Source organism: Enhydra lutris, unplaced genomic scaffold (genome assembly GCF_002288905.1).
Source record: "Enhydra lutris kenyoni isolate GAN:26980312 unplaced genomic scaffold, ASM228890v2 scaffoldscaffold30, whole genome shotgun sequence".
In the NCBI taxonomy this organism is placed as follows: Eukaryota; Metazoa; Chordata; class Mammalia; order Carnivora; family Mustelidae; genus Enhydra; species Enhydra lutris.
Genome location: NW_019154114.1, coordinates 9741373 through 9764954, shown reverse-complemented (window position 1 = coordinate 9764954; position 23582 = coordinate 9741373). Strand labels below are relative to the sequence as shown.

At 52.8% G+C, this 23582-nt stretch overlaps 1 protein-coding gene and 3 non-coding genes across 7 annotated transcripts in view; 2 read left to right on the top strand and 2 right to left on the bottom strand.

Annotated features, from left to right (window-relative positions):
* The window catches only part of LOC111152764 (Vac14, PIKFYVE complex component), a 99193-nt gene that overhangs the window by 75035 nt on the left and 576 nt on the right, over positions 1 to 23582 (bottom strand). For all 4 annotated transcript variants that reach the window (XM_022511387.1, XM_022511388.1, XM_022511385.1 and 1 more), the window contains exons 2-9: positions 11288 to 11438; positions 10813 to 10980; positions 9945 to 10007; positions 9104 to 9211; positions 8493 to 8602; positions 8083 to 8189; positions 7012 to 7146; positions 6410 to 6562 (exon numbers count right to left, since the gene is read on the bottom strand). In XM_022511387.1, coding sequence (XP_022367095.1) covers positions 6410 to 6562; positions 7012 to 7146; positions 8083 to 8189; positions 8493 to 8602; positions 9104 to 9211; positions 9945 to 10007; positions 10813 to 10980; positions 11288 to 11438 — 995 coding nt within the window. The remainder of the gene's footprint in view (positions 1 to 6409; positions 6563 to 7011; positions 7147 to 8082; positions 8190 to 8492; positions 8603 to 9103; positions 9212 to 9944; positions 10008 to 10812; positions 10981 to 11287; positions 11439 to 23582) is intronic.
* Positions 5395 to 5465, bottom strand: TRNAG-GCC. The gene has a single exon. It is a non-coding gene; the product is annotated as a tRNA-Gly (tRNA).
* On the top strand, positions 13810 to 13880 carry TRNAG-GCC. The gene has a single exon. It is a non-coding gene; the product is annotated as a tRNA-Gly (tRNA).
* Positions 14490 to 14560, top strand: TRNAG-GCC. The gene has a single exon. It is a non-coding gene; the product is annotated as a tRNA-Gly (tRNA).

Genomic DNA, 23582 nt, shown 5'->3' with positions numbered 1-23582 from the left:
CGAGATCCCAGCTATAAGGACACAGACTCTCTAGCTCCCCACACCTTGACTCTGGCTCTTGAAAAGGACTTAGCTCCGGAGCCCCGAGGACACAATGCTACTCCTTCCCCAAAGCCTGCTGGAGAGCACCATGCTTGGAAGTTTTCAGGCGCCGCGATCTCAAGGAGAAGGACACCCGTGCTCACACATCTGGGAAATCTCAGAAGGGGCTGCTGGCTCAAGGGCAGCGGTTGTCACAAACCACTCCTGGGACGGTCCACATTATCAGCCACGGGGCAATGTAAATCAAAGCTTCCGGGAGGGACCACTTCACACCCACCGCAGGGGCTAAAACAAAGACAGTAAGCCACATGAGGCTGTGGAGAAACAAAAACCCTCGGACCCTGTGGGTGGGAATGTAGAGCAGTGCGGGTGCTCTGGCAAACTGCCTGGCGATTCCTTGAGGGCACAGGCAGTTCCCCTATGACCCGGCAGTTCCACTCCGAGATGGATACCCCAGAGCAAAGGGCACTTCTGGCCACACCGGAACCGCTACCATGTTCAGAGCAATCCAACTGCTGATGAGCCCATGAATGGATCAATAAAATGTGCTAGAACCGTACAATGGACTATTATTCAGCAATAACAAGGTGTGAAACACTGATATGTGCTCCAACGTGGATCAACACCGCAAACACGCCAAAGCAAAGAACCTAGTTGCAAAAGCGCACATATTGTAGGGATTCCATTTGTGTGAAATGTCCAGAACGGGCAGATCTATAAAGACAGAATGTGGACTAGAAGTTGCTGAGAGCTAGGGGTGAGAGGCTGTGAAACCCATTTTCTTAAATTAAAAAGAGCAAAACAAAACTTTTTATTTGGAAATAATTTTAGATTTTTGAAAAGTTGCAAAAATAGCGCAGAACTCTGTTTGCCCTTCACCCCACTGCTCCTAGGGTTAACATCCTATGTTACCAAACCAGAGAAAACGCACCGACACAAGACTGTGAACAAAACCAGAATGTCACCGGTTTTTCCACTCATGCCCTTCGCTCCAGGACAGAATCCAGGAGCACTCGCTGCATTTAGTTGTCCTGGTTTCATCCCCTCCCGTCGGGGACCGTTCAGCAGTCTTTCCTTATCTTTCATGAACTTGGCAATACGGAAGACCTGGCCAGTAACTCTGCAGAATGTGTTGCCACTTGGGTTAGTCGTGTGTTTTCTCACGATGAGGCTGAAGTTACACATTTCTGGAAGAGCATCCCACAGTGATCTGATCGCCTTCTCAGTGCCTCATGTCAGGGGCAATGTGATGTCTGTGTTGTTATCGGTGGTGCTAATCTAATCATCCGATCGTGGTGGTGTCTGCTGGGTTTCTCTCCTGTGAGTTACTAGTCTCCTTTTTGTAATAAGTAAATATCTTGGAAAAGACCTGAGACTACACAAATATCCAGTTTTTTCCTCAAACTTTCACCTGCAGTTTTGCATCCATCAGTGGGGTCTGTAATAATAATGACTGTAGAGTTTCCCTAGTGGTGATCTTCTGTTTTTCTCTGTCCTTCTGCATTTATTAACTGGAATTCCTCTATCTGGAAAAACTGCCCCTTCCCAACCATCCATATCATTATGTGTATATATTTTATTCTGTGGTTTACAAAATAAAACTATCATTATTTATGTATTGTTGTTCAAATGGTACTAGCCTTGACCTCTTAGAAGCTTTAAATTATACAAGCAAAACATATTCTCATGTTAAAAATTACAAGCAAAGCAAAGTAAAGCACAGCCCATATCTCCCTAACCTTCAATCTTACTTTATTGTATGTGCAGGTAACAACTTTTGGTTAGGCAAGTATCCCTCACCAACTTTAGCTTTCCTTCGTTTTGTTCTGTAATATAAATGGAATCATAGGATATTTTCTGCCTTTTTTTTTTTTTTTTTTGGTCCTACCTTGTAGTATGTCTTAAAGCAGTGCTGTTCCTGTGGACCACAGACTGCCCACCCCCCCAGTCCCCAGGTAAAGAGGGCCTTGATTTCCATGTTGAACAGAAAGGCTCCGAGTGCTGCCTGTCTCCTCTAGTCCCAGAGGCCCTTTAGGGGATGGGGCACAGCTTGGTGGGGACAGGAGTGGCCTGGGACTGATGAAACATGTCTGTGCTCAAAGGGGAGGAGGACTTGCAGGGAAGCCTGGGTGGGCCAGCCTGGACTGGTGGCCAGGACTCCATGCCCCCAGGGAAGACTCTTGACTTCTAGAAACACGCACATTTGTAGATGAAATGACCCAGTGTCAGAAACAGGCATCAAATTAAATCCGATTGTTTCCTTTCACTCTTCCCCTCCCCGACGCGTCCTCCTATGTGAGTGCACGTCTCTGGGATCCCATGTGGGGGTTGCTGCTGGGGGAAAGGGTCAGGCATTTTAGGTTTTAATCCACATTGGTAAGTTGTTCGTTAGGAAGGTTCTACTGGTAACAAATACACTTCAGAACACAGGAGCAGTCGATCCCCAGCAAGCCTCACACAGGTAGTAATCTTTCACATTTTTGCCAAGTTGATGAGTAAAAATGGTAGACTGTCTTGTTCTGCAGTGCTCCCATTCCCAGTCAAGCTGTACATCTGCGGCTTCCTGTTCTGGACTATTCCGTCCTCAGGGAGCCAGGGTGTGAGCAGCGCTAGCGGCCCGGTCTCAGAGCCCTTGGGCCCAAGTCTGAGCCTGGACTCCTGTAGGCAGCAGCTGTGTGACCCTGGGCGGCTCACCTGACTTCTCTGCCAGTCCCTCACCTGTATGACGGGGTAACCAGTGCCTTCCGCACGGGCTCGTCAGGACAGTATGTGAGCTAACACCTGCTTCACCGGGGGCTTGATTTCCTAAGCACAAGTTCTTAAACGTTATGGCTTCTGACACAGGCTGCCGAACAGATCGACCACACACCATACTTCACTGGCTTACTCTGCGCCTCTCTCACTGGGAACACTTCCTCCCCGCGAGTCTCCGCAGGGCACGTGTCTTTCCTTTACAATCAGAGTAAAATGCCGGGTGGGGCAGGGGCTGAGTGGAAGCTAAGGAGAAGGAACAGATTCAGTTCAGATGCCGGACACAGACCTGGCATGGAGCCCCCAGTCCTGTGCGATCCCATGGAGGGACACACGTGATTAAGTGGTTGAGCAGCTGTGGGTCTGGCCCTGAGCTCCTTGCGGGCAGGACCCGGGTCCAGTCCACCCACATCTGCAGGGGCCACAGACGCCGCTGAGAGGTCCATGCCCGTCAAAGTCTTGCAAATGGATGGAGTCCATTACACGCCCTTTATGGAGTGTAAATGGAGCCCATTACCATCAATGGTGGTTGGCAGCCCTCTCCTGGAAACCCTATTTACAGCTCTGCCCCCTCACCTGCGACATGAACTTCTATCCCTGACCCTCTACGGTCCCTCATTTAGGACCTACCAGGGGCGCACTACCATCTGGGGAAGGCTGGTCATAAACAACTAGGACCTAAAAGCCCTGCACTGAGAGCCTTGCTGAGTAGGTAGGTATGTGCTACGCATGTGTTACAACAATTTGACATGAAAGCACCTGTTCCTGAGAGTGTCTGGCCTTTGCTACGTGCTAAAAGCTTTATAAGCAAATATCTTGCTTAAAACTCACCATCATGCTATAGGTTTGGTATTATTATTGTTACCCAAATAAGGACTCGGAGACTTAAAAAGGCTCAGTGACTTGTCCAAGGGCAACAGAAAGGAGGTTAATGAAGCCAGGACTCAGCAGCAGACCACTCTGACCCCAGAATCTAGACCAGGACTCTTGAGAACTCAGGCAGCATCATGGAGGGGAAGAGGGAACACAGATTAGATCAAGGGTTACATGAACTTGGAGCAAGGACACTGCATTATGTACCCCTGAAGTGGCAGGGCCAAGGGGGAAGCCAGAGCAAGTGGAGAGGGGATGGGGACAGTGTGGCACAGCGGAGCCCCATGGCCAGCGGGGAGGGCGAAATGCACACATGCTCATGTATGCCCACACACAGAAGGCCTGGCTGATAAGCCTCGTTATGGATCTTATCTCCCTCCAGCAACCCAGCGCTCCCCAACGATGAGGGAGAGGAGGCAGGAATTCCTGCCTCTGGCCAGGTGACCAGGGCTGGAGCAGTGGAGCAAAACAGTAATGAGAAAAAGGGCCAGAGGCTGGGATGAACCTGTTGACTCAACCAGCTGAATCATCGCCGTCTCCTGGCTTGCTGGGGCCTTCTCCCAGCCCTTTGGCACAGTTGTGGTTACAAGCTGAGCAGGTCTGCGTGGATGTGGAGCCCCAGATTAGCTGTCATCATCTCTAGGAACTACTAGAAACTGAGCTTTGCATCTGCTGAAATGCTGTTTATGAGGCAGTAAAAGCCAGAGCCAAGCTGCCTGACTGTATCCCGGTCTGGCGTGAGAGCCTCCTAAGCAGGGAGCTGTTGCAAGAGTGCTTAGGAAAATGATGGAAAAAAGTGAAAGAAGCTACGTTGGCTGGCAGCGGCACCCTGGTTTCTGGCAGGCGAGCGCACTCCTGTAGAACCCCAGTGCTCTGGCTGGGGTTTTTAGCAGCTGCCACGACCTGCAGAAGACAGTAGTTCCCTCCCACAAGGCCTGACGTGTTGCCACATAAACAGAAAAGGTGGGGTTGGGGCTGCTAGGTTCCACTTTGGGGGACGAGGCAACTTTCTTTAAAAAATAAGACATATTTCATGTAACATAAAACTCACCATTTTAAAGCATACAACTGGATGGTTGTTTGTAAAACCACAAGGTTCTGTAAGCTCACAACTATTTAATTCTAGAACATTTCCATCACCCCCCCCCGAAGATATCCAGGATATCCGGGTATCCAATTCCCTCTTTCCCTCCAGCTTGGCAACCATTATCCTACTTTCTGACTCAACGGGTTAAGAGGCATTAACTGTTTAAGTCAGTATAAAATACAACTTCTCCGTGTTGCAATGTCTCAAGCAAAAAACAAAACAAAGCAAAACAAAACAAAAACCAGAAGAAGCCATCCCACAAACAAAAAAAGCAGGATGTGGGATTATGTAAACTGTATAATCTCATATATATATGTATATCTGTACACATATATATATGTGGGAAACATACATGTTATTATGTTATATGTATGTAATGGAAAAAAAATGCCAAGATTACACTAATTCCTTCTTGGAGGGGGCAGTCTTCCTTCTTTATATTTTTCTCTACTTTCCAAATTTTCTAAAATGAGAATCTAAAAATGAAAAGATGATAAAATACTCATACATCAGTCAAAGTACAGTAAGCAGGTCTACTCCTGAGATTCTAGTTTCTCCTGGTAAGAAAGCCCCTGCCTTGACAGGAGCTTTACGTCCCCAAATTTTCTTTTTCAAGGAGCTATCCAAAAGGTCACAGCTACTGCATTGGCCGGGAATCGAACCCGGGCCTCCCGCGTGGCAGGCGAGAATTCTACCACTGAACCACCAATGCTCCACCTGCGGGCTGCTGTGTCTCCAGCTGTTTTGTTGCTCTGGCTCACCAAAGCGATGCACAGCTGTAACCTGACACTAGAGCTGGTCCGGCATATGGAATGCTGCTGCTCCGGCCAGCCAAGGCCAGGCCAGGAGGCCCACGGGGCTCAGGTGCTTGACATACTGCTCAGATGTTCCAGAGAAGTTGGAGAATGGCGACGGGAGAAAATGCATTAGAAATTCTTTTGGCTCCTGGAAGTAAGGTTCCAGACCTGAGTCTGTTAGCCTTAAAAATGTGAGTCAGCCCCGCATCAGTTTACTCTCTGGCTGACTCCGCAAAGGAGAACATCAGCTCATCAGTGCCCTCTCACGGAAGACAGAAGCCCCTTAACAAAAAAAAGTCAGAGTTTGAGATAAGATTTAGAGAATCAAACTCCAGACTCTAATTGACGTAAGAGTGGTTTTCCTCATGTTTTGGAGAAATAAGACAGTAATGTCAAAAAGAGTCTGAAAGGACGGCAGAGCCAATTCATTTTGCAAAGACCCTGACTTGGGCAGCACAATCCCCCAGGACTGAAGAGGCTGCATCCGCAGCGCTCTTAGCCTCCTTCCCGGAGCATCCGGCACAGTCAAGGCGGCCAGCTTCTGGGCAGCTGGACGTTTACGGCCAAGATCCACACCAGCCCTGCAACCCGGACCACTGCCAGGCCCCAGAGCTTCCCACATCAGAAACAACCATTTCCTACACCCGGACACAGAAAAAGGTTTTAGAAAGGCTTAATGCAGATCCTGGTCGTGTTCCCTGTGCCCGTCTGTAGAATGGGAAGAATAGCTACTGCTACCTCACTGGGTAGTTACCAGAATTAAATGAATTAACACCTGGGAAGTCCCCAGGGCTGGTTCATGGAGGCCCCACATCAAGTCACCCTGGGAGGGCAGGGGCAGGAGGCAGAGCCCACTCACCACTGGGTGTCCCTTCCTGCTTGGCCAGGGAATCATCGGGGTTGGGCTCTGCCTGCCTCTGCAGCACTGGCTTCGGCTCGTCAGGCTCGTCATCCTCAGGGGTGACCAGCTTCATCAGGCTTTGGTTGCACACGTTGGCCACCTCCTTGATGCCTGAGTCCACTGATGTAAGGAATAGCCACACCCCAGGGGTGTTCCCTAAACCTGATGTCACTGGCATTGGTCAAGGACTTGGTCCCCCCAGGGGTGGATTAGTGGACAGTCTGCCCTGAGTCCCCGTGAAATGCTCTTGTCTTCTCGTAGGACCTTTCCCGGAGGGCTTCCTTCCAAAAGGACTCCCCAGGGCAGTGTGAGCTCGTGGCCTTGCAATTGTGGGACTGGAAGAGCTGCTCCAGATCTGTAAGCAAGCAGGAGAGGCTTGGGGACAGCGGTGTTAGCGCCATGTCCCTGGTGCCGCCCCGGCGCCCCCGTCCGTGTCCTGCTCTGCTGCTGGCTTCCTAGGTGCCAGGGGCTATCTGGAGGTATGATGGATCATAAGGGAAGCCCCATCCTCCCACACCAGGGTCCTGCAATGTCACAGCCTCCTTCGGAGCAAAGGATACTTTTCTTGCGGTCGTCGTAGGCCAGGCAGGGCAAGACAGCCGTCAGGATCCCGGAAGAGTAGGGCAGCATCACCCGGCCAGCCAGCTGGATGAACTCCCGCATCCAGCACATGGCTGTCAGCTGGATCAGGTCATCTGGAAGAGGAATTGGTGGGTTCCAGGAGGGTCGGCACGAGCAGCTGGAGCGCTCCCTCCTGCTGAGCAGAGCCTGAGGTAGGGACTGGAGGAGACCTGAGGGCCCGCATTGCTTCTAGCCTCATGGATACTCTCCTGCCTTCCAAAGAGCCACACAGGTGCCAGGTGGGAGGGCACAACAATGTTGCCACAGACATAAGAGCGGCCAGGATTCGCCACCCTCTGCACCCAGAAAGGGGCGCCACAGCTGCTCTCATCAGGGGGTGACTTCACTTCCCCATTGCTTGAGTCTGGGCTGGCCTTCCTCCCGCGGCCAGCAGAAGTGTCAGAAGTGAAGGTGTGGCGGGTTCAAGTCCAGGCCTCCGGAGGCCTTGCTCCCCTCTACCAAAGGTCTTAGGACCTCACTGATGCCATGTGCTAGCATGCTGGATGATGAGACACATGGACCAATGGTCCCTGCTTCCCAGGTGACAGCCAGCTAACTGGCAGACATGAGTGAGGCCATCCCAGACCATCCAGCCTCAGAGGACCCCTCAGTGGACTGTGGCTGTATAACCAAGTGCGGCTAAGCCTGGCCCGGGTGAACGGAGCTACCCGGCTGACCTAGAGATTCCTGACCAACACTAAGTAGCCGCCCCGTGAGGCAGTCAGTTCTGCGGGGGTCTGATACTCAGCAGAAGCTCATGGATACAGTCTCAACCTGCAAGCGTTTCAATTCACAGTGAAATGCCAAGCTTCCCAGCAAGACGATCTCCAGTTCTCACTCCAAGGTCAGACCAAGCGCAAGGGCCTCCACAGTGTTGGGGGACCTGATCTCTCTCCCCCAGGGACCCACCACCGCACTGCCCCAGTCCAGCTGGGGGCAGGTTCCTACTCCTACCGGGGCTCTTGCTGCTTCCAAGGAGGTGGCGGTGGCCACAAGGCCCTCATACACACCTGTGGTCTGGCAGTGGATCACCAAGATGTTGGCCATCTCTGCAAACTTAACACTGGAGGGGTTCTTCTTAATTTCTTTCAGGAATTCTCCAAGGACCACCTCACACCTACCGATGAGAGGAGGAGAAGGAAAATAGCATACACCAGCCAGCGCTGGAGGACCCTCTCCCAGTGCCCGCTTCTGCTCTGGGCGGGGGGGGGGGTTCTCTGAGAGGGGACCACACTTCGCAGTTGCTGGATGGCTGTTTTCCAGAGGCTGGGGGTAGACGAGCTCTCTGCTTCCTGTGAGGCAGGAAGCACATGACCCTGGATGAAGAAGAGACTGAACTTATTCCCCCGGGGCCACCCCTCTGCTGGATGTGGGGGGCATATGCGCACCGAGCAGCTGCCCGCCCCCTCCCTCCACTCACATTTTCCGAATCTCTTTGCCGTTGTCTCCCAGGATCTGGAAGAGCCCATCCAGGATCTCTGGCAAATAATCCAGCAGGTTGATGTCTGGCACAGACTCCAGAACCAGGATCTGACCCAGGGAAAGAAATCGGGAGGGAAAGTTACACCAGCCTGGAATCCCTCATCTCCTCCTCACCAGTGCTCTGGGACTGGGCAGGGAGAAGGCGGCCCTGCTGATGTGTTTCATGGCCCTACAGCACCCCACCTCCACCCCCCCAAACAGGGCTTTTGTTAAACATGCGGGAGAATGGTGACTTGGCTCCAAGGGAGAAGGGAAAGGACAGACAAGGCTCGAAGAGGTATGGCTGTTGACAGTGGCACCCCCAGCTTTAAAGAGACATGGGGTGTTTCCCGGGACAAGGAAAGAACTACATCATCGGGGGCAAACACGACGGGCTTTGGGGCAGACTGGAATAAGCGAGTCTGGATTACCTTATGTAACTGGTCATTAGAGGTTTAACAATGAGGCTCCTCTCAGCCACAGGAACTGCCCAGGGTGTGCCAGAGGGCAGATTCTACTGAACCAGAGGCTCCTTATGGCTGGAGAAACTGTCACGGGGCTGGCCCTTACCCAGGAGATGATGAACTGTCGGGCGTACTGGTTGTTGGAGTAAATCCTCTCCCTCAACAAAGGGATGAAGCCCACCAGGTCGAACTTGTTGCTTTCCGTCACAATGTCCTGTGGATCAAAGGTATGTGAGCTGCTGAGAGCCAGAGGCCAAGGGCAGCCTGACCTGACTGAATTATGGGCCCAGGGTCTAGCTCCAGGGGTCAGGGGGCTGCAGACGAAAATGACAGAGCTCTGGCTACGGAGGAGAGGTCCCAGAGCAACCGCCCTTGCAACAGGCCAAGGGAAGAGCAAAAACACTGGGGTAAAAGCAGGAATCAGAGTCAAGAGGATAATCATACAGTAAAACCCTATATCTGATCACACGCCCTGGTAAGCTGACCATCAGCAGCCCCCTGTCACTGGGAGCAGGGTGGGAATGGGCACTCTTCTTTGTCCTGGGTGTGGCTAGCAGGAAGGGATGTTTGGGGTGATAGAATGTCTCTGTATTCTGATTGTGCTGGTGACACAAGTCTGTACACCTGTCACAGAACTGTACACAGAGGGCGTCTGAATGGCTCAGCTCGTTAAACGGCTGCCTTTGGCTCAGGTCATAATCCTGGCGTCCTGGGACTGAATCCACTTCTCCCTCTCCCTTTACCCCTCCCCCTGGTTGTGTTCTCTCTCAAAAAAAATACACAAATCAATGAAATAAACAGGAAGTGTACACCAGAGTCACTTCTACTGTACATAAATGAAAAAATTTTTGAAAAATAGGAAGAGCGACCCCAAAGACAGAATTTATAAGCTGTATAGACAGATGGAAGAGACAGATTCCAAAATATAAGTAGGAACCAAGTACTACCTTTAAAAGACGGTCTAGGAGCTCAGATCCACTCTTCACATTGGGGTCTGGGTCTGCAGCCAACTATGAGAGATCCAGAAACAGAGAGATGATTACAGTCAATACACAGGACCAGGAAGCTACTAAAAACTCACAGAGCCAAGTCCCCGGCAGGCACCTCCTTCAGGGACTCGACCAAAGGACGGCAGGGAGGTAGGTGGGGAGGTAGGGACAGGCAACATGGCACGTGGCTGAGGAACGGACATGCACAGACTTCCGGTTCTGCGTGGGACCTCTGGCACTGGCTGCCACCAGGCCGGGTACTGGGTTCCCACCAGCCTTCCTCAGGGGTTTCCCATCCTAACACACTGGGTCCTTGCTCTATTCTGGGAGGCGGGGACCGAGGCGGTGGCCCGGGGACGACTGGGGTGGTCGGCCGGGCTGCAAAGCTTTGAGGCCGCTCTGCCCGGAGGTGCGCCCGGAGGATGCTGTGTCAGGGGCTCCTCGGCCTTTGTAAGCAGAGCTTTTCCCAGCGCTTACGGGCGGTGCTGCCCTCGCGGGGGAAATACAGTCTGTACTAGGGGTTCACCGTCTTCGCCTTCTGTAGGGGAGGCTGGGACTCCTCAAACTACCTGTGTTTCCGCTGCACTCTGGGGGACTGACACTTTCATCAACTGTGATAAAAATGCTACTAGAGAAGTGGAAAAAAAAAAAAAATCAAACGTCCCTGCAAGACCATGAGAGACAATGACAAGACTGCACAGACAGCGGGCGCCCGCAGGCCTGCGTTCACCCGCTCGCCTGTCTCTGCGGGGAGGGGCCCCAAGGGTCCCCCGGGGGCCGGGCAGGCTCAGGCTCAGGCCAGCCCCGGACGGTGGGGGACAGTCACCTTGCTGAGCCCGTCGAAGAGCACGTTGAAGTGGGGCAGCACGGCGCCGCGGGCCACCTTGACGATGTTGTACAGCGCCTCGCACGCGTAGTAGCGCAGCCGGCTGTCGGCGTCGTTGAAGCAGGTGAGCACGGGCTCGATGAGCTCCTTCAGGTACAGCCCCGAGTCCTGCAGGGAGGGGGTCAGGAGGAGACACGGCTCAAGGTGGGCCAGGCCGTGGGCCCGCAGCCCCCCACCCCGCCCTGGTGGACATCCCAGCTCCCCTGGAGCGGCTCAGGTCTTCATGTGAGGCCTGGCCTTGGGCAAGTCGGCATCCCGGGCCAGAGGCCACCCTGCCGTGGAGCCCGGCCGCCCCGCGGGTCTCAGGGGTGGCGAGAATGGTGGTAAAGCGGAAGTCTGCGGCAGACCGCTGGGCCCGGGCTGTGAAAGCGAAGGCCACTGCTGCTGTGTCTGCCCCTCCAGCAGAAGGGCCCACCTTGCCCAGTGCGATGGAGCAGGCGGCCAGGCCGATGAGGCCCCCCTTCCGGCTGTGGGGGTGCTGAGACAGGGCAAACTCCTGAGATAGGGTCTGGATCACATGCTTGATTTGCACGGTGTTGTTCTGGGCCACGAACTCCCGGACCAGCCTGGAGAGAGAGGAGAGAAGGGCTGCAGGGCAGTGGGGCCAGGCCTCCCCCTCCCCAGCTGCTGGCTCCAGGGCCGGGGATGGGGCAGGGAGATGACCTGTTCAGAAAGAGGAATCGGAAGTCCTGCACCTCCGGGTGGGCCTTTCCCGGTTCTGCTGCTGACTGGAAGGTACTGGTGGGGTCACAGGCCATTTCCCTATTCTGGGTCACAGTCTCCCTTTGGGTACAACAGAATGGGGAAGGGCAGATCTACCTCACCTCTGGGGGTCTGAGAGAACGCAAGGGAATGTCTTGCTGGGGACCCAAAACGGCAACGTGAGCAGCTGGTCGACCACCCTTATTCGACACTGGCTCCGCCCCCCCAAACCCGCACCCTAGAGAGGTTCTTCGCGTCTGTGCCATCACGTCCACGGATGGCGCTGCATCAGGTTCCAGTCCAGGGGGCAAGATCCACACACAAACAAGTAAATGGTGCAACGTGGTGCGACTGATACCACGGGCCAGAAAAATGCGGTGTGCTCGTTTTCCTGGGCTGAATAGGAGGTGCCCTGTGGTCACCCTGGGGGATGATCCCACAACAGGCCCTGCCCGGAGAGAAGGAGAGCGGAGGGAGGCCCCGTTCTGTCACAAGCCAGATCTGGAAAACACCCGCAGGCACTTTTCAGGTAAAGGGCAAGGTACAGGAGAGAGACTGGCCAAAGGCAAAGAGCCCTGAAAAACATGGTATATTTAGAGAAGGACAGGAGTTTGGCCTGTGGAAGGAGTGGCCAGACAGTTCAAGGAAGACAATCCAGTGATAGTTTTCCAGCAACAAGATGACATGCTCAGATCTATGTTTTAATTAGGTTATTCCCGGTGGCAGCCTGGAGAGGCTACGCTGTGGGGGTGGGTTTGACAGGAGACCAAAAAACCTCAGGGTCAGGAAGGAGGCCTGAAACACGCCTGAGGCAGTGGGAAAGAGCAGGGAGGGGCTGCTTTACTTCGAAGACAAGAGCATCAGGAACCCAAAGAACATGGGAGGCCAGGAAGGCAGGTCGGTCTCCAAGGTGTCCATCTGGGAAGTAACGCTGAGGGAGAAGGGAGGTCTAAGGGAGGCCTCTGGCGTGGAAGGGAGCTCCTGTGGTCACGTTGGGGGATGATCCCACGGCAGGCCCTGCCCGGAGCAGAGGGAGGCCTGGTTCCATCACAGACCAGTCTCCGAGAACTGATCACCAGCTCCCCAGATAACTGATGTGGAGTTAAGGCCTGGGTGTCAGGGACATCTTCTCAGAAGTGGGATTTCAGCCGGACCTTGAAGGAGGCAGGGAGAGAGAAGGAAACAAGGGCGTTCCGGGCAGGAGGAAACATAAGAGCCAAGGCGAGGAGGCAGCTCTAGTCAAGCTTGTCTGGGGTCCCAGAGAACAGAGCAGCAGCGGGAGACCTACCAGGATGAGCTGGCTGTGGCCACCCCGGCCGTCTCAGATTAGGGAGAATGAATCTCACAGCATGGGTAACGAGGAAGCTTCTTACGGTTTTTGAAGAGTACAGGGAAAGTGTCTTAAGAAGCTATGAGATGGACGGAGCCCATCCCATCATCCAGGTGTGAGGGAGACTGCTACCAGTGGGGCAGCTAAGGGGCCGTCTACAGAACACGGACTTTTCAAAGCAGCTGCCTGGACTCACTGGCTACCTGCTCTGTGTCCATCGTGGTGGGCCCACTGCTCCCCTGCCGCATGACTGGAGGTCTCCAGTTGGCTCAGAGAATTTTATGGACGGTTAAGTCCAAAAGGCATCAGTTCGTCCGTGTGGCTCCAGCTCAGTGTCCGGAAGCTGCCAGTAATGAGAGCTGTCCAAACGTAAACGTGCCGCCTCAGGAGGCAATGACCACTCCTACAAAATGGCTGTTCAATGAGGGGTTGACACGGTTTGATGAAGATTTAATACGGCAAATTATATTGGGCCAAGCACTGTGAGCACAGCTGTGAACAAAACAGGCCTGGCTCCTGTGCTCGTGGATGTGGGAGCATGGATGGCTACTTCAGGAAGGTGGTGTACGAATGGCCTGCGAGGTGCCTCTTTCTTTCTTTCTTTTTTTTTTTTTTAATCGTTACGGGGTAAAATTCCACCAAGCCCACCCCAGGGGGCTGAGGGCTCTGGATGGGCCAAGGGCATACAGGTGCAAGCTCACTGCCCCATACGCCAAGCCCCTCCTTCCCCCTCTTCCCAAAGCAGCCTAATAAGGCCCAGCAAAGATGGTTCTCTGTAAACCGGTCTGGCTTCCCAAACCGGACAAACTAGCCAGGGGAGGCACAGTGATCTGCTGGAGCTCCCGAGTACCCACAGACACAGCCCCTTGAGAAAAGCTGGGCAGACCTGTCACAGAACAGCTGCAGCATTGGTGGTTCAGTGGTAGAATTCTCGCCTGCCACGCGGGAGGCCCGGGTTCGATTCCCGGCCAATGCAGAGCTGCTCTTTTTGCCTTTTCCTGGCAGGCTTCCCCTCACACAGAGACCCTGCCGGAGGAGCCAATCTCCTCAACCCAGCTGGCCTAGCGCAGCCCAGGGCGCTGTGAATTTGACCTCCCCTCCCTGCTCAGTGAGCCGAGGAACAGCAGCTGGGCTCTCCGAGGAGGCACCACTGGCTGTGGGGACCAAGGCCTTCACGCCCTCCACCCGTGAGGGATTCCCCTTGGCCGGGCTCCGGCGGGAAGCTGGGGTGAAACCCGAGAACGGTTAAGCAGCTCGGCACACGGTGGGCGTGGAACGGGATCCACACATGCGAGGGGCACAGAGTCATCTGAAATCTCCATGTGCTTTTGGCTACTGAGGAGGGACCCAGCTCTGGTTTCTGTCCTGATGTCTGAAGGCAAAGCAACTTCTCTCTCCCTCTCTTTCTTACACACACACCGTCTGCCTCCTTTCTTCAGCTCTGGAGCCGAAGCTCTCTGTTCCCGCAGCTGTGCTGATGTGGCCGCACCAGAGCCTGGCCTTATAGTCTATGAATCAGCAGAGCTATAAGGAGGCTCAGGGCGGGGGTTAAAGGGAGGTGCTCACACAGCTGCTCACAGCTGGAGCATTGGTGGTTCAGTGGTAGAATTCTCGCCTGCCACGCGGGAGGCCCGGGTTCGATTCCCGGCCAATGCAAACGGCAGAATTTTTTTTTTTTGAATCCCAGAAGACTGGATTTGAGAGGTCACACTGCCTAAAGAATATGCAACTACAGTCTGAGAACTGGGAAGGACTTATTTCTAGCTGAGTTTTAAATATCTTTGATGAAAAATACTCAGTGTCTTGGACTCCACAAACATCTAGAACCCGTGCCTCCCTGTTCTCGAGGAGGCCAGGATATGGGGAACACCAAAGCCAATGAAAGCAGCTCTGCCTCCCGCTCCTGCCAGAGAGGCTGCCTGGGGACTCTGGGTGCCGAGAGCCCGCCTGAGGAAGCCAGGCCGTGCCTGTGCTCAGGACAAGTTCGAGCAGCACCCAGAGTGGGACAGAGCACACTCATGAGGCTTCAGCAGGGCACCCGCTGGAGAGCCAGCCGTGCCAGCGGCATGTGCCACCCCGGAACCGTGGCCGCGCCTGTCTGCCTGCTTCAGGTCCTGAGCACCTGGCAAGGGCACTCTTCCCTCTCTTGGAGCAGCATACGGATGTGTTCCCTGGCATGAGGGGCTCTCTGCTGGGGTAAGGTTGGGAAGGAAACTAGGCGGCACACAGGAATGCAAAGCAGAGACAGAATGATCCAGTGAGAAGCCTGTGAGGCGAGAAGGGCCGGCAAGAGGGAGCAGGCCTGCCATCTGGTGGGGAGGGATCAGGCATGGCTTCGCAAGGGTCATGAGAGAGGCTCTGAAGAATGAGTAGTGTTTGTTCTGGAACTGTTCGGGACCAAGAAGCCCAGACAGAGGAACAGCGTGAACGCTGGCTCAGAGGAAGGAGGGGGGCATCCGGTTCGGCAGAGTGAAGGACACAGGTGGAGAAGAAATGGGTGACAGGGCCGGTGAAGCTGCTCCCGGGTTTGCGAATGGCAAAGAAACAGGCATTTACGTCTGGTGGCAGGGAGGAGCCACGGAAGGTAAGAGCGATCTGCAGCGGAGGGTGGTGAGGGTCCGAATGGTGTCGGGGAGCTCTGAGAAGTCCGAAGGCCTTAGAGACCGCATGGTGCGGGTGTGAGGAATGGGGCTCTAACGCTGGGGCGACAGCCGGCGCGAGCACCAGGGTCTCCCGACAGCAGGGGATGGGCAAGCAGGAGGCTGGTTTGTATTTAGCAACCCCTCCCCCACCCCCCTGCCTCGGAAGCCCAGGAGCACTTTTCATTTGCTCGACGCCAACACCATCGGCCTCCCCACCCGAATCCTTCCAGGGCTCAACACAGGGCACCTCAGGCCACCGCAAAAGTAGTGACTCGTGAACCCCGCACACTAGGGGATATGTTGAAGAACACAAGAAAATGATTCCCCGGGAAGGGGAAGCCATCAGAACACGCGCTCACCAACGCCAGCAGCCTGGAGAACACTGGGGCTGGCTCGGTGGGCCAGGCCCTGGGGCTCCAGTGGGAAAAGCTGTCTCACAAGTCACGGCCATACTCTTTGCCTGGCCCTGAGCACTGGGCTGGCCTCACTCGTCTTCCTGCCCTGTGTAACCGTCCACTCTAGACAGAGCCGCCTTCGCCCTGTAAACCTGGGCCCTGCTCCCTCTGGCCCTAGGGCCTCACTCCCTGGGAAAGCTCCTGCTCCACATCCCACCCAGCCTTCAAAGCCTACGAATCCACCCCCGCCCCCCGCTTCTCCAGAACATCCCAGGAAGGAGTCACTCCTCCTGAATTCAGAAGGAGTCAGTGACCCTCTCATTCTCTTCCCAGCAACACACTGGTGAATGCCACTGTCACTCTCAGGTGTGCATTTCTGTCTCCATAGTCCCTTGACTGAAGTCCCTGAAGACGGACTGGAGCCCCTGCATCTCTCATGCCACCCCCCTCGGGGTCTTGTGCTATGTACCCAGGACGTGCGGGACAGCCGGTGCGGCCTGGGGACTGGGCCGAGGGGCCGATAGCACTGCAGGACACCGCGAGCTGTGGGGCAAACATGGCCAGAGCCCCACGTTGCCATACGGGCGACACGGGGCGGCCTAACTCTTCTAACCCTACCCGGCTGGCTTAACCACATTGTATCTGCGGGTCCTCAGCCCCGAGCGTTAGGATTCAACTTAGGAGGAGCAAAGGGCACCATTACTGGCTCCCCAAAGGCACAGCATGAAGGGCCCAGGTTACCTGAGCTGTGGCTGGGAAAGATGCAGAAGCCTCGGTGCGCTCCGGAGGCCCGCTGCGAAGAGGGCTCTGAGCCCTCTGTCCAAACAGGTGCTCCAAAACAGGCCCAGCGACAAGACTCGCCTTTCCAGGCAAGACTCGCCTTTCCACTTAGCAGGAGCGTGTGGAGAGAAAAACGCACTACAAAGGGAGGCAGAGTTAAGTGAAGTTGAAACTCTAGGCAGTGCGGCTGCAGGCTGAGCCTCTCTTCAAAAGACCGCATTGTTTCCTCTTTCATCCACGGCTGCGAGCCACAGGCGGGGATCTGAAGCCGCACTAGTTTTGAAGTGAGTATCTGGCCTAGAAACTCGCACGATCACAAATCCCTGGGACCCTCCTGGACATAAAGGTCACAGGCTCTACTGTCCTGTGTGCTGGGGAAGAGGGGCTGAGGAGGTGTCCTTAGAGGCTGCCCAGAGCCTCCACTCTCGCAGAGAGGTGTCGCCAGCCAGCAGGAACACCCATCCCTCACAAGACACAAACCCAGAGTAGCAACTCCAAGCTCATGACGCGGCCCCCAACAGCGCGTGGTGCCATACCGATGCCCCCCTCCTCAACAGAAGGAACCCCTGACAGGGGAGGACACATTCGGAAATTGTCATCAGAAGAAACCCAGGGCCATTGTCTCAGCAACACAACCACAGCCCCATGCTGGACCCACCTGGCCTGTGCAACACAGCGGTGACAATCGTGGCCCGCACGAGGACAGGTGGTGGACTCCTTCGCGGGGACACTCTACACTGAGGACTTCTGTTCCCCCGTGGAAGCACCTCCTTCTGCTCTGAATACTGCCTCATCCTGCAGAGGTGAGCCGGTCTCAGGGAAACCGAGTCCCCTTGCCCAGGCTCACAGAGGATCAGAACCCGTGAGCCCCATCAAAGCCTAAGCCCCTGCAGCTGTACACCAGGTCCTCTCGCCCGTCTTCTGAAACCAAAGCTGCACAGCGAACGCACTCAGTGACAGAGCGAACTCTCCTCGTGGAGAACGGAGGCCCCAAGCAAAACGCAGCGTTCTCCACACATTGCCCCATTCTGTTCAGCGCTCAGACATCCCTGAAGCATCCCTCTACCAGACACAGGGAGTACAGATGACGCGTGCCCTGGGGATGCTCTGAATCACTCTCCAGCCGGACTCCTACTGGGAAGGCAGGAAATAAGTAACCACTTGCTGAGCACTTCCTAGCTGCGAGGTGATAAATGCTGGATGCCTTACCCATGTTATACAATCTAAACTTTAAAACACACCCTTGGGTTAAGTACTAGAACACCCATTCTACAGATGGGAGGAACCGAGACTCAGAGATATTAAGAAACTCACAAGGTCCTGGGGCGCCTGGGTGGCTCAGTGGGTTAAAGCCTCTGCCTTCAGCTCAGGTCATGTTCCCAGGGTCCAAGGATCGAGTCCCAGATCAGACTCTCTGCTCAGCAGGGAGCCTGCTTCCTCCTCTCTCTCTCTCTGCCTGCCTCTCTGCTACTTGTGATCTCTGTCAAATAAATAAATAAAATCTTAAAAAAAAAAAAGGAACAAGGTCACGCAATTTATAGACGACAGGTGCAGAAATTAACCTAGGTTTTCCTGACTTCAAGGTCTAAAGTTGTTCCAGCTACGCTACACACCCTCCGTCCTCAAACATCCCAGCTGCTGCTCGTCGGTGCCTACGGGCTGCCAGGCACTTGACGTTTCTTATGTCATTGAATCCTAAAGCCCTTTTCATCTGGTGATGTCCAAATGCCCCAGCCAGGTCACTGGTCACTGCACTTACGTTCCTGTGTCTTCAGAGGAGATGTCCTTGGCTATAAGGTGGGGGCACACATTTCAACGACCTCATACTGTTTCTAGAGAATAAGAGAAGGCATGGAATGCGCTCTGTGTTGCACACGCTCCCAGAGCAGCGTTAGTGCAATGTCAGAATCCGAGAGACAGACTGTGATCTCGCACACACCACACAAGATCACATTCACTCCCTAAATGTGGACTGAGAACCTGCCATGCTCCTGGCCCCAAAAAAGGAGAGGAAGAGAAATCCAGAGTTGTGTTTATTCTCGTGTGGTGAAGTTCTCAGTGTGGCCTTGGGGCTGCTGCCTTTTCTCATCTTGCCGAGTTCACGTATCTCTCGCGCTTCTCTGTATCACGGGCTGTGTTCAGATGACATATCTGGGCAGCAACTTCCCAGAGACAATCTCGGTAAACATGTCCATCTCCTCAGCTGAGTATTTAAGTAATTTGGTTTCCACTTGCTCACTAGTCTCCACTAAGTGAACATGGAAAGTGTAATGTTTGCCTCTGAGCAAGGACCAAAGACCTTCTGAAAAGGCCCCAGAGTTAACGGACAAAATACAACAAGCTTCCTCTGGCTGGAATCAGCGGAAAGACCATAAAGGAGAAACGAGTTCGAGACAGCAGCTGTTTGAATCTCAGGTGACAATAACTGTGACCACTTAATGAGTGCTTCCCTCACTGCAATAAAACACTATTCTTAGTTTTTTTAAATTGCTGTAATTCACATACCATAAATTCACTCTTTTAGTGCGTGTGGTTCAGTGGTTTTTTTTGTGTGTGCCCATCAGCAGTCACTCCCCATATTCCCCAAATCCCCTCCCCTAAGCCCTAGGCAACCACTAATCTACTTCCTCTCTCTGAATTTGCCTATTCTAGATAATTCACAGAAGTGAAATTTTCATATAAATGAAACTCATGGCCCTTTGTGACTGGCTCCTTTCACTTAGCCTAATGTTTTCAAGGTGCATTTGTGTTTAAGATGAGAAGACTGAGGCACAGAGGAATGAAACCAGAGATCACAGACTCACATGCTGTGTGATACAAGGAGATACAAGGGAGGAAAGGTTGTGGTGAACGTGCCATTACAAGAAGCAAACTGGGGAGGCCATGTTCCAGCCAGAAGGGAGGCCCCTAGGTCCCCCTTATCTGCTATGTGGGATGGTGAGCTCCACAAAGACACACTTCCCATTTCTTTTTTTTTTTTTAAGATTTTATTTATTTATCTGACAGAGAGAGATCACAAGCAGGCAGAGAGAGAGGCAGAGAGAGAGGAAGGGAAGCAGGGTCCCTGCCTAGCAGAGAGCCCAATGCGGGGCTTGATCCCAGGACCCCGGGATCATGACCCTAGCCGAAGGCAGAGGCTTTAACCCACTGAGCCACCCAGACGCCCACATTTCCCATTTCTTAAGAGAAGCCGGAAACCTGAGCTTCACTGTGAAATTTATCAATTAAAATACCTTGCAGTTCAGACCAACTCAAACTGGTTTATAAGAAGGACATAGCCCCTAGCTATGGGTCTGTGACCCGTGGACTGAGCGATCTACTGCTGATTCCATCCAGCGACCCCTGCCTGCCTTAAGCCACTGGTGATAAACAGTGTCTCCTTGCAGCAGCGGTGGCAGGAGTTGGGGGGGGCAGGGAGCTCCAGAGCCAGGTCAAACTCAACAGTTAACCTTTATCTGATCACCCAGTGCCAAAGATCCCTGCCTCCTCTCTGGGAGGCAAAGGACGCATTATCCCACGACCCACCCCCCTCGGGCTTCGGTGTTCTCAGGGGCATGGCCTGGGCCCCTACATTTGCTGGCTTTTGGAACTCAAAGTTCAGGAACACTAGAGACACAGCACTGAGCCCATCCCTGGTTACCAGGAAGGGCGCTGTCTCTCTGAGCCAGAGTGGGGGACAATGCCCCCTCAGCGAGCATCCCCTACAGTTCTCCAAGTGCCTCTTGGCATTTCTCCCCCTACACTACTCTCTCCTGGAGAGCACGGCCTGGCCAGGGTCTTACCAACCTTTTCATCAGGACTGATCCATGACTATATCCCCTGAAACTGAGAGCCCACCAAACCTGAAACAGACATTCTAAGATCCTAGCCCAAGAGCATTATTCTTTAGCAAACTGTGTGGGCATGTTGGTGGGAGGCTGTGGAGGGAAAAGCTCTCCAGGACTGCGCACAGCAGGCTCACACATTTAGCGATCAGATCTTCGGTCATGAACCCAGCCTGCTCTTGAGATTTTGGAGTTCAAGGTTCTACTGAGCTACGCATTCACATCTCTACATTTTTAGTGTCTGAGAGTCCTGTCATCAAGAAAAAAGCGCCCTCCTCTTACTACGAATTTTAATCCTTCATTGGAAAAACATATGCAGCACTGGCTCTGTCCAACTGAGCAGATGTTTCTGGAAAACCAAAAATGGCAGTTAAAACAACCATGGAAAAGCTCAAGTGTGAAACTTCCTTTATTCAATATATGTGCTCTTCTTGGTAGGGAAAACCATTCACTGCAGTGGGGAAGCTTTTTGAGACAGATGAACCTGGGTTTTTAATCCAGGTTCTAGTTGAGAGACCTTAGGAAGAGTACTTAACCTCCAAGATCTTCTGTCTCTTCGTCTGTGAAATGCCATCACCTAGACTGTATACTGAAGCCATGCAAAATAAAGAGATGAGGGCTGTGCAATGACCAAATGAAGGGAGGCTTCCTTACCCGTCTTTCCCCAGATCAGGCAGATGGCGCTTCACGCAAGATCATTTTTTTTTTTTAAACGATTAGGGTTATGGATTGAATTGTGTCCCAACAATGTGCATGTTGAAGCTCTAAACCCCACTGTGACTGTATTTGGAGACAGGGTCTACAATTGTAGGAAGAAATTATGGTGAAATGAGGTCACTAGGCTGTAGTCCTGATCCAACAGGATTAGTGTCCTCCTCAGCAGAGATGCCAGAAAGCTCTTTGGTGAAGCAGAGATAAGTCACCATCTATCCCTAAGCAATTTGTGATACGTATATTGGGGAAAATACCTAAGGGGCACTCCTCATTCCAAATATGGCAAAAGAAGGCTAGAAACAGATCAGAGCCCTCTACACCAGTGCTTCTCAGACTTTAATGTATAAACAAATCACCCACGGATCTCATCAAAATGCAGATTCTGATCCAGAGGTGTGGGGCGAGGTTGGAGAATCTCTTTCTAACAAGCTCCCAGGTGATCCTGACCCTGCCAGTCTGTGGGCCACTCTTGGGTAGCAAAGTCCTTAGAATGCAATGTTACTTCCCCACCAAAAATGTACTGTCATTCACTCATCAAGACACCAACCATCAAATGCTGTGTCAAGTGCTGAAGATAAATAAAACAGGGTCTCTGCGCTTAAGAAGGAGTCCATAGTCTAGTTAAGTCCCTAGGTTTCTCTGAATTCCACAAATCAAGGGCAATGTCGAACACAAAAAGAACCCCCTTAAAGACCAAACCCTAATGGCAGGGCCCGCAGAGTAAGAGCACTTAATGCGCTATGCTTGCGGCAACAGTAATGCTCAGATGAATACCTCAGTCAAGGACTCAACAGATAATTCAAGCTATGAGGAAAATCAGACATTCCTGAGAACAGAATGGGTGACGGCCAAAATCGGGTGTCAGTGTAGCTTCAAAGCCAATAAAACCCATGGACGTGGAGCCATATCGACACATCAGCTCTGCGTCTCCTACTCAATACAGTGATCCTCATCTTTAAGACTCGCTAGCATTAGTAAGAGCCAGGGCATAAACAAGCAGAAGTACGGAAACACAGCAGACAGAAAGCAGTGCTTCATGAGAGAAGCAGCTAGGTGGTTTGGGACTTACCGAATGTTAGTACTGAATGAGAGGGTCCTCTTAATACAATCCAAACCCCTTAGGTGAGGAGGAAAGGAAAACCCAGAGCAGTTAAGGCAGTGGTTCTCACCTGGGGTGATATCTACACTCCCAGGAGACATCTGGAGACATTGGAGACATTTGTGGTTGTTAGAACTGACGGAGAGCTATTGGTATCTACTGGGCAGAGATAAGGGATGCTGCTAAAAATACTACAGTGCACAGGACAGCCCACCACAACCAAGACTCATCTGTCCCAAAAATGTTAATCGTGCTGAAGAAACCCTGAGTGAACCAATCTGCCCAAGGTCAAAGAATGAGTATCATACCATGGATTAGATTGGAGCTGTCCAACATTCTGCAGCAACAGAAAGGTTCTAAGACCTCTACTGCCCATTGTGGTAGCCACAGCCACACGTGGCTACCGAACATTTGAAATATGGGTAACTGGATTTGAAATTTTTATTTTATCTTTAGTAACTTCTGTGTAAAAAACCATGCAGGGCCAGTGGCTATCCTACTGGCAGGACGACCATCTATGTGTTCTGACTCCCAGTCTGGCATTCTTTCAAGTTTCACAGCTTGATTCTCTCTGCTCTTCTGAAATCATCCACCCACCTGATTTTATCACAAAGATTTGACTGGGGGAAAAAAATACAAATGTAAACGAATAGCAGAAAATCTTAAAGAAACATTCCTAGTTTAACACCTTGTTTTGTACGTTGGGGAATAAAGGAAAATGTCAGGTCATGGTTACACATACATGTACTAAGACTGTAGAAGTAAGAAAGGTCAAATTACTCCTTCCACCTGCAGGGAAGGGTGATATGGCAGGGATATAATGAACAGTCCTCTGAGTCTTGAGATTTCGGACCTGATTTCTCCACTTGGTCACCCAACAGTCCCTTTCACTTCTCAGAAACTGAGTAAGAAATGAGGCAGGTCAACATCATTAGCATATGCTCATGCTTCTCACCTCCATCCCATCACAGAGACCCCTCTCTGATTTGCAGGTTTTGATGGCTTCCACACGCAAGACGAGCCATGTGCCAGGCACTGTGCTATAGCACTACACATATGCTTTGTCGCTTTAACGGCATGGCAATCCTCTCGGGGCACCAGGTGGTTAGAGAACTTGGCCCAAGTCATACAGCCCGTCAAAGGCAAAGCTAGGTCTCCTAATCTCCTGCACTGCGCTAAGGGCCTAAAACTGGCTGGAAAGGCGTGAAGAGTCCCCCCCCCCCC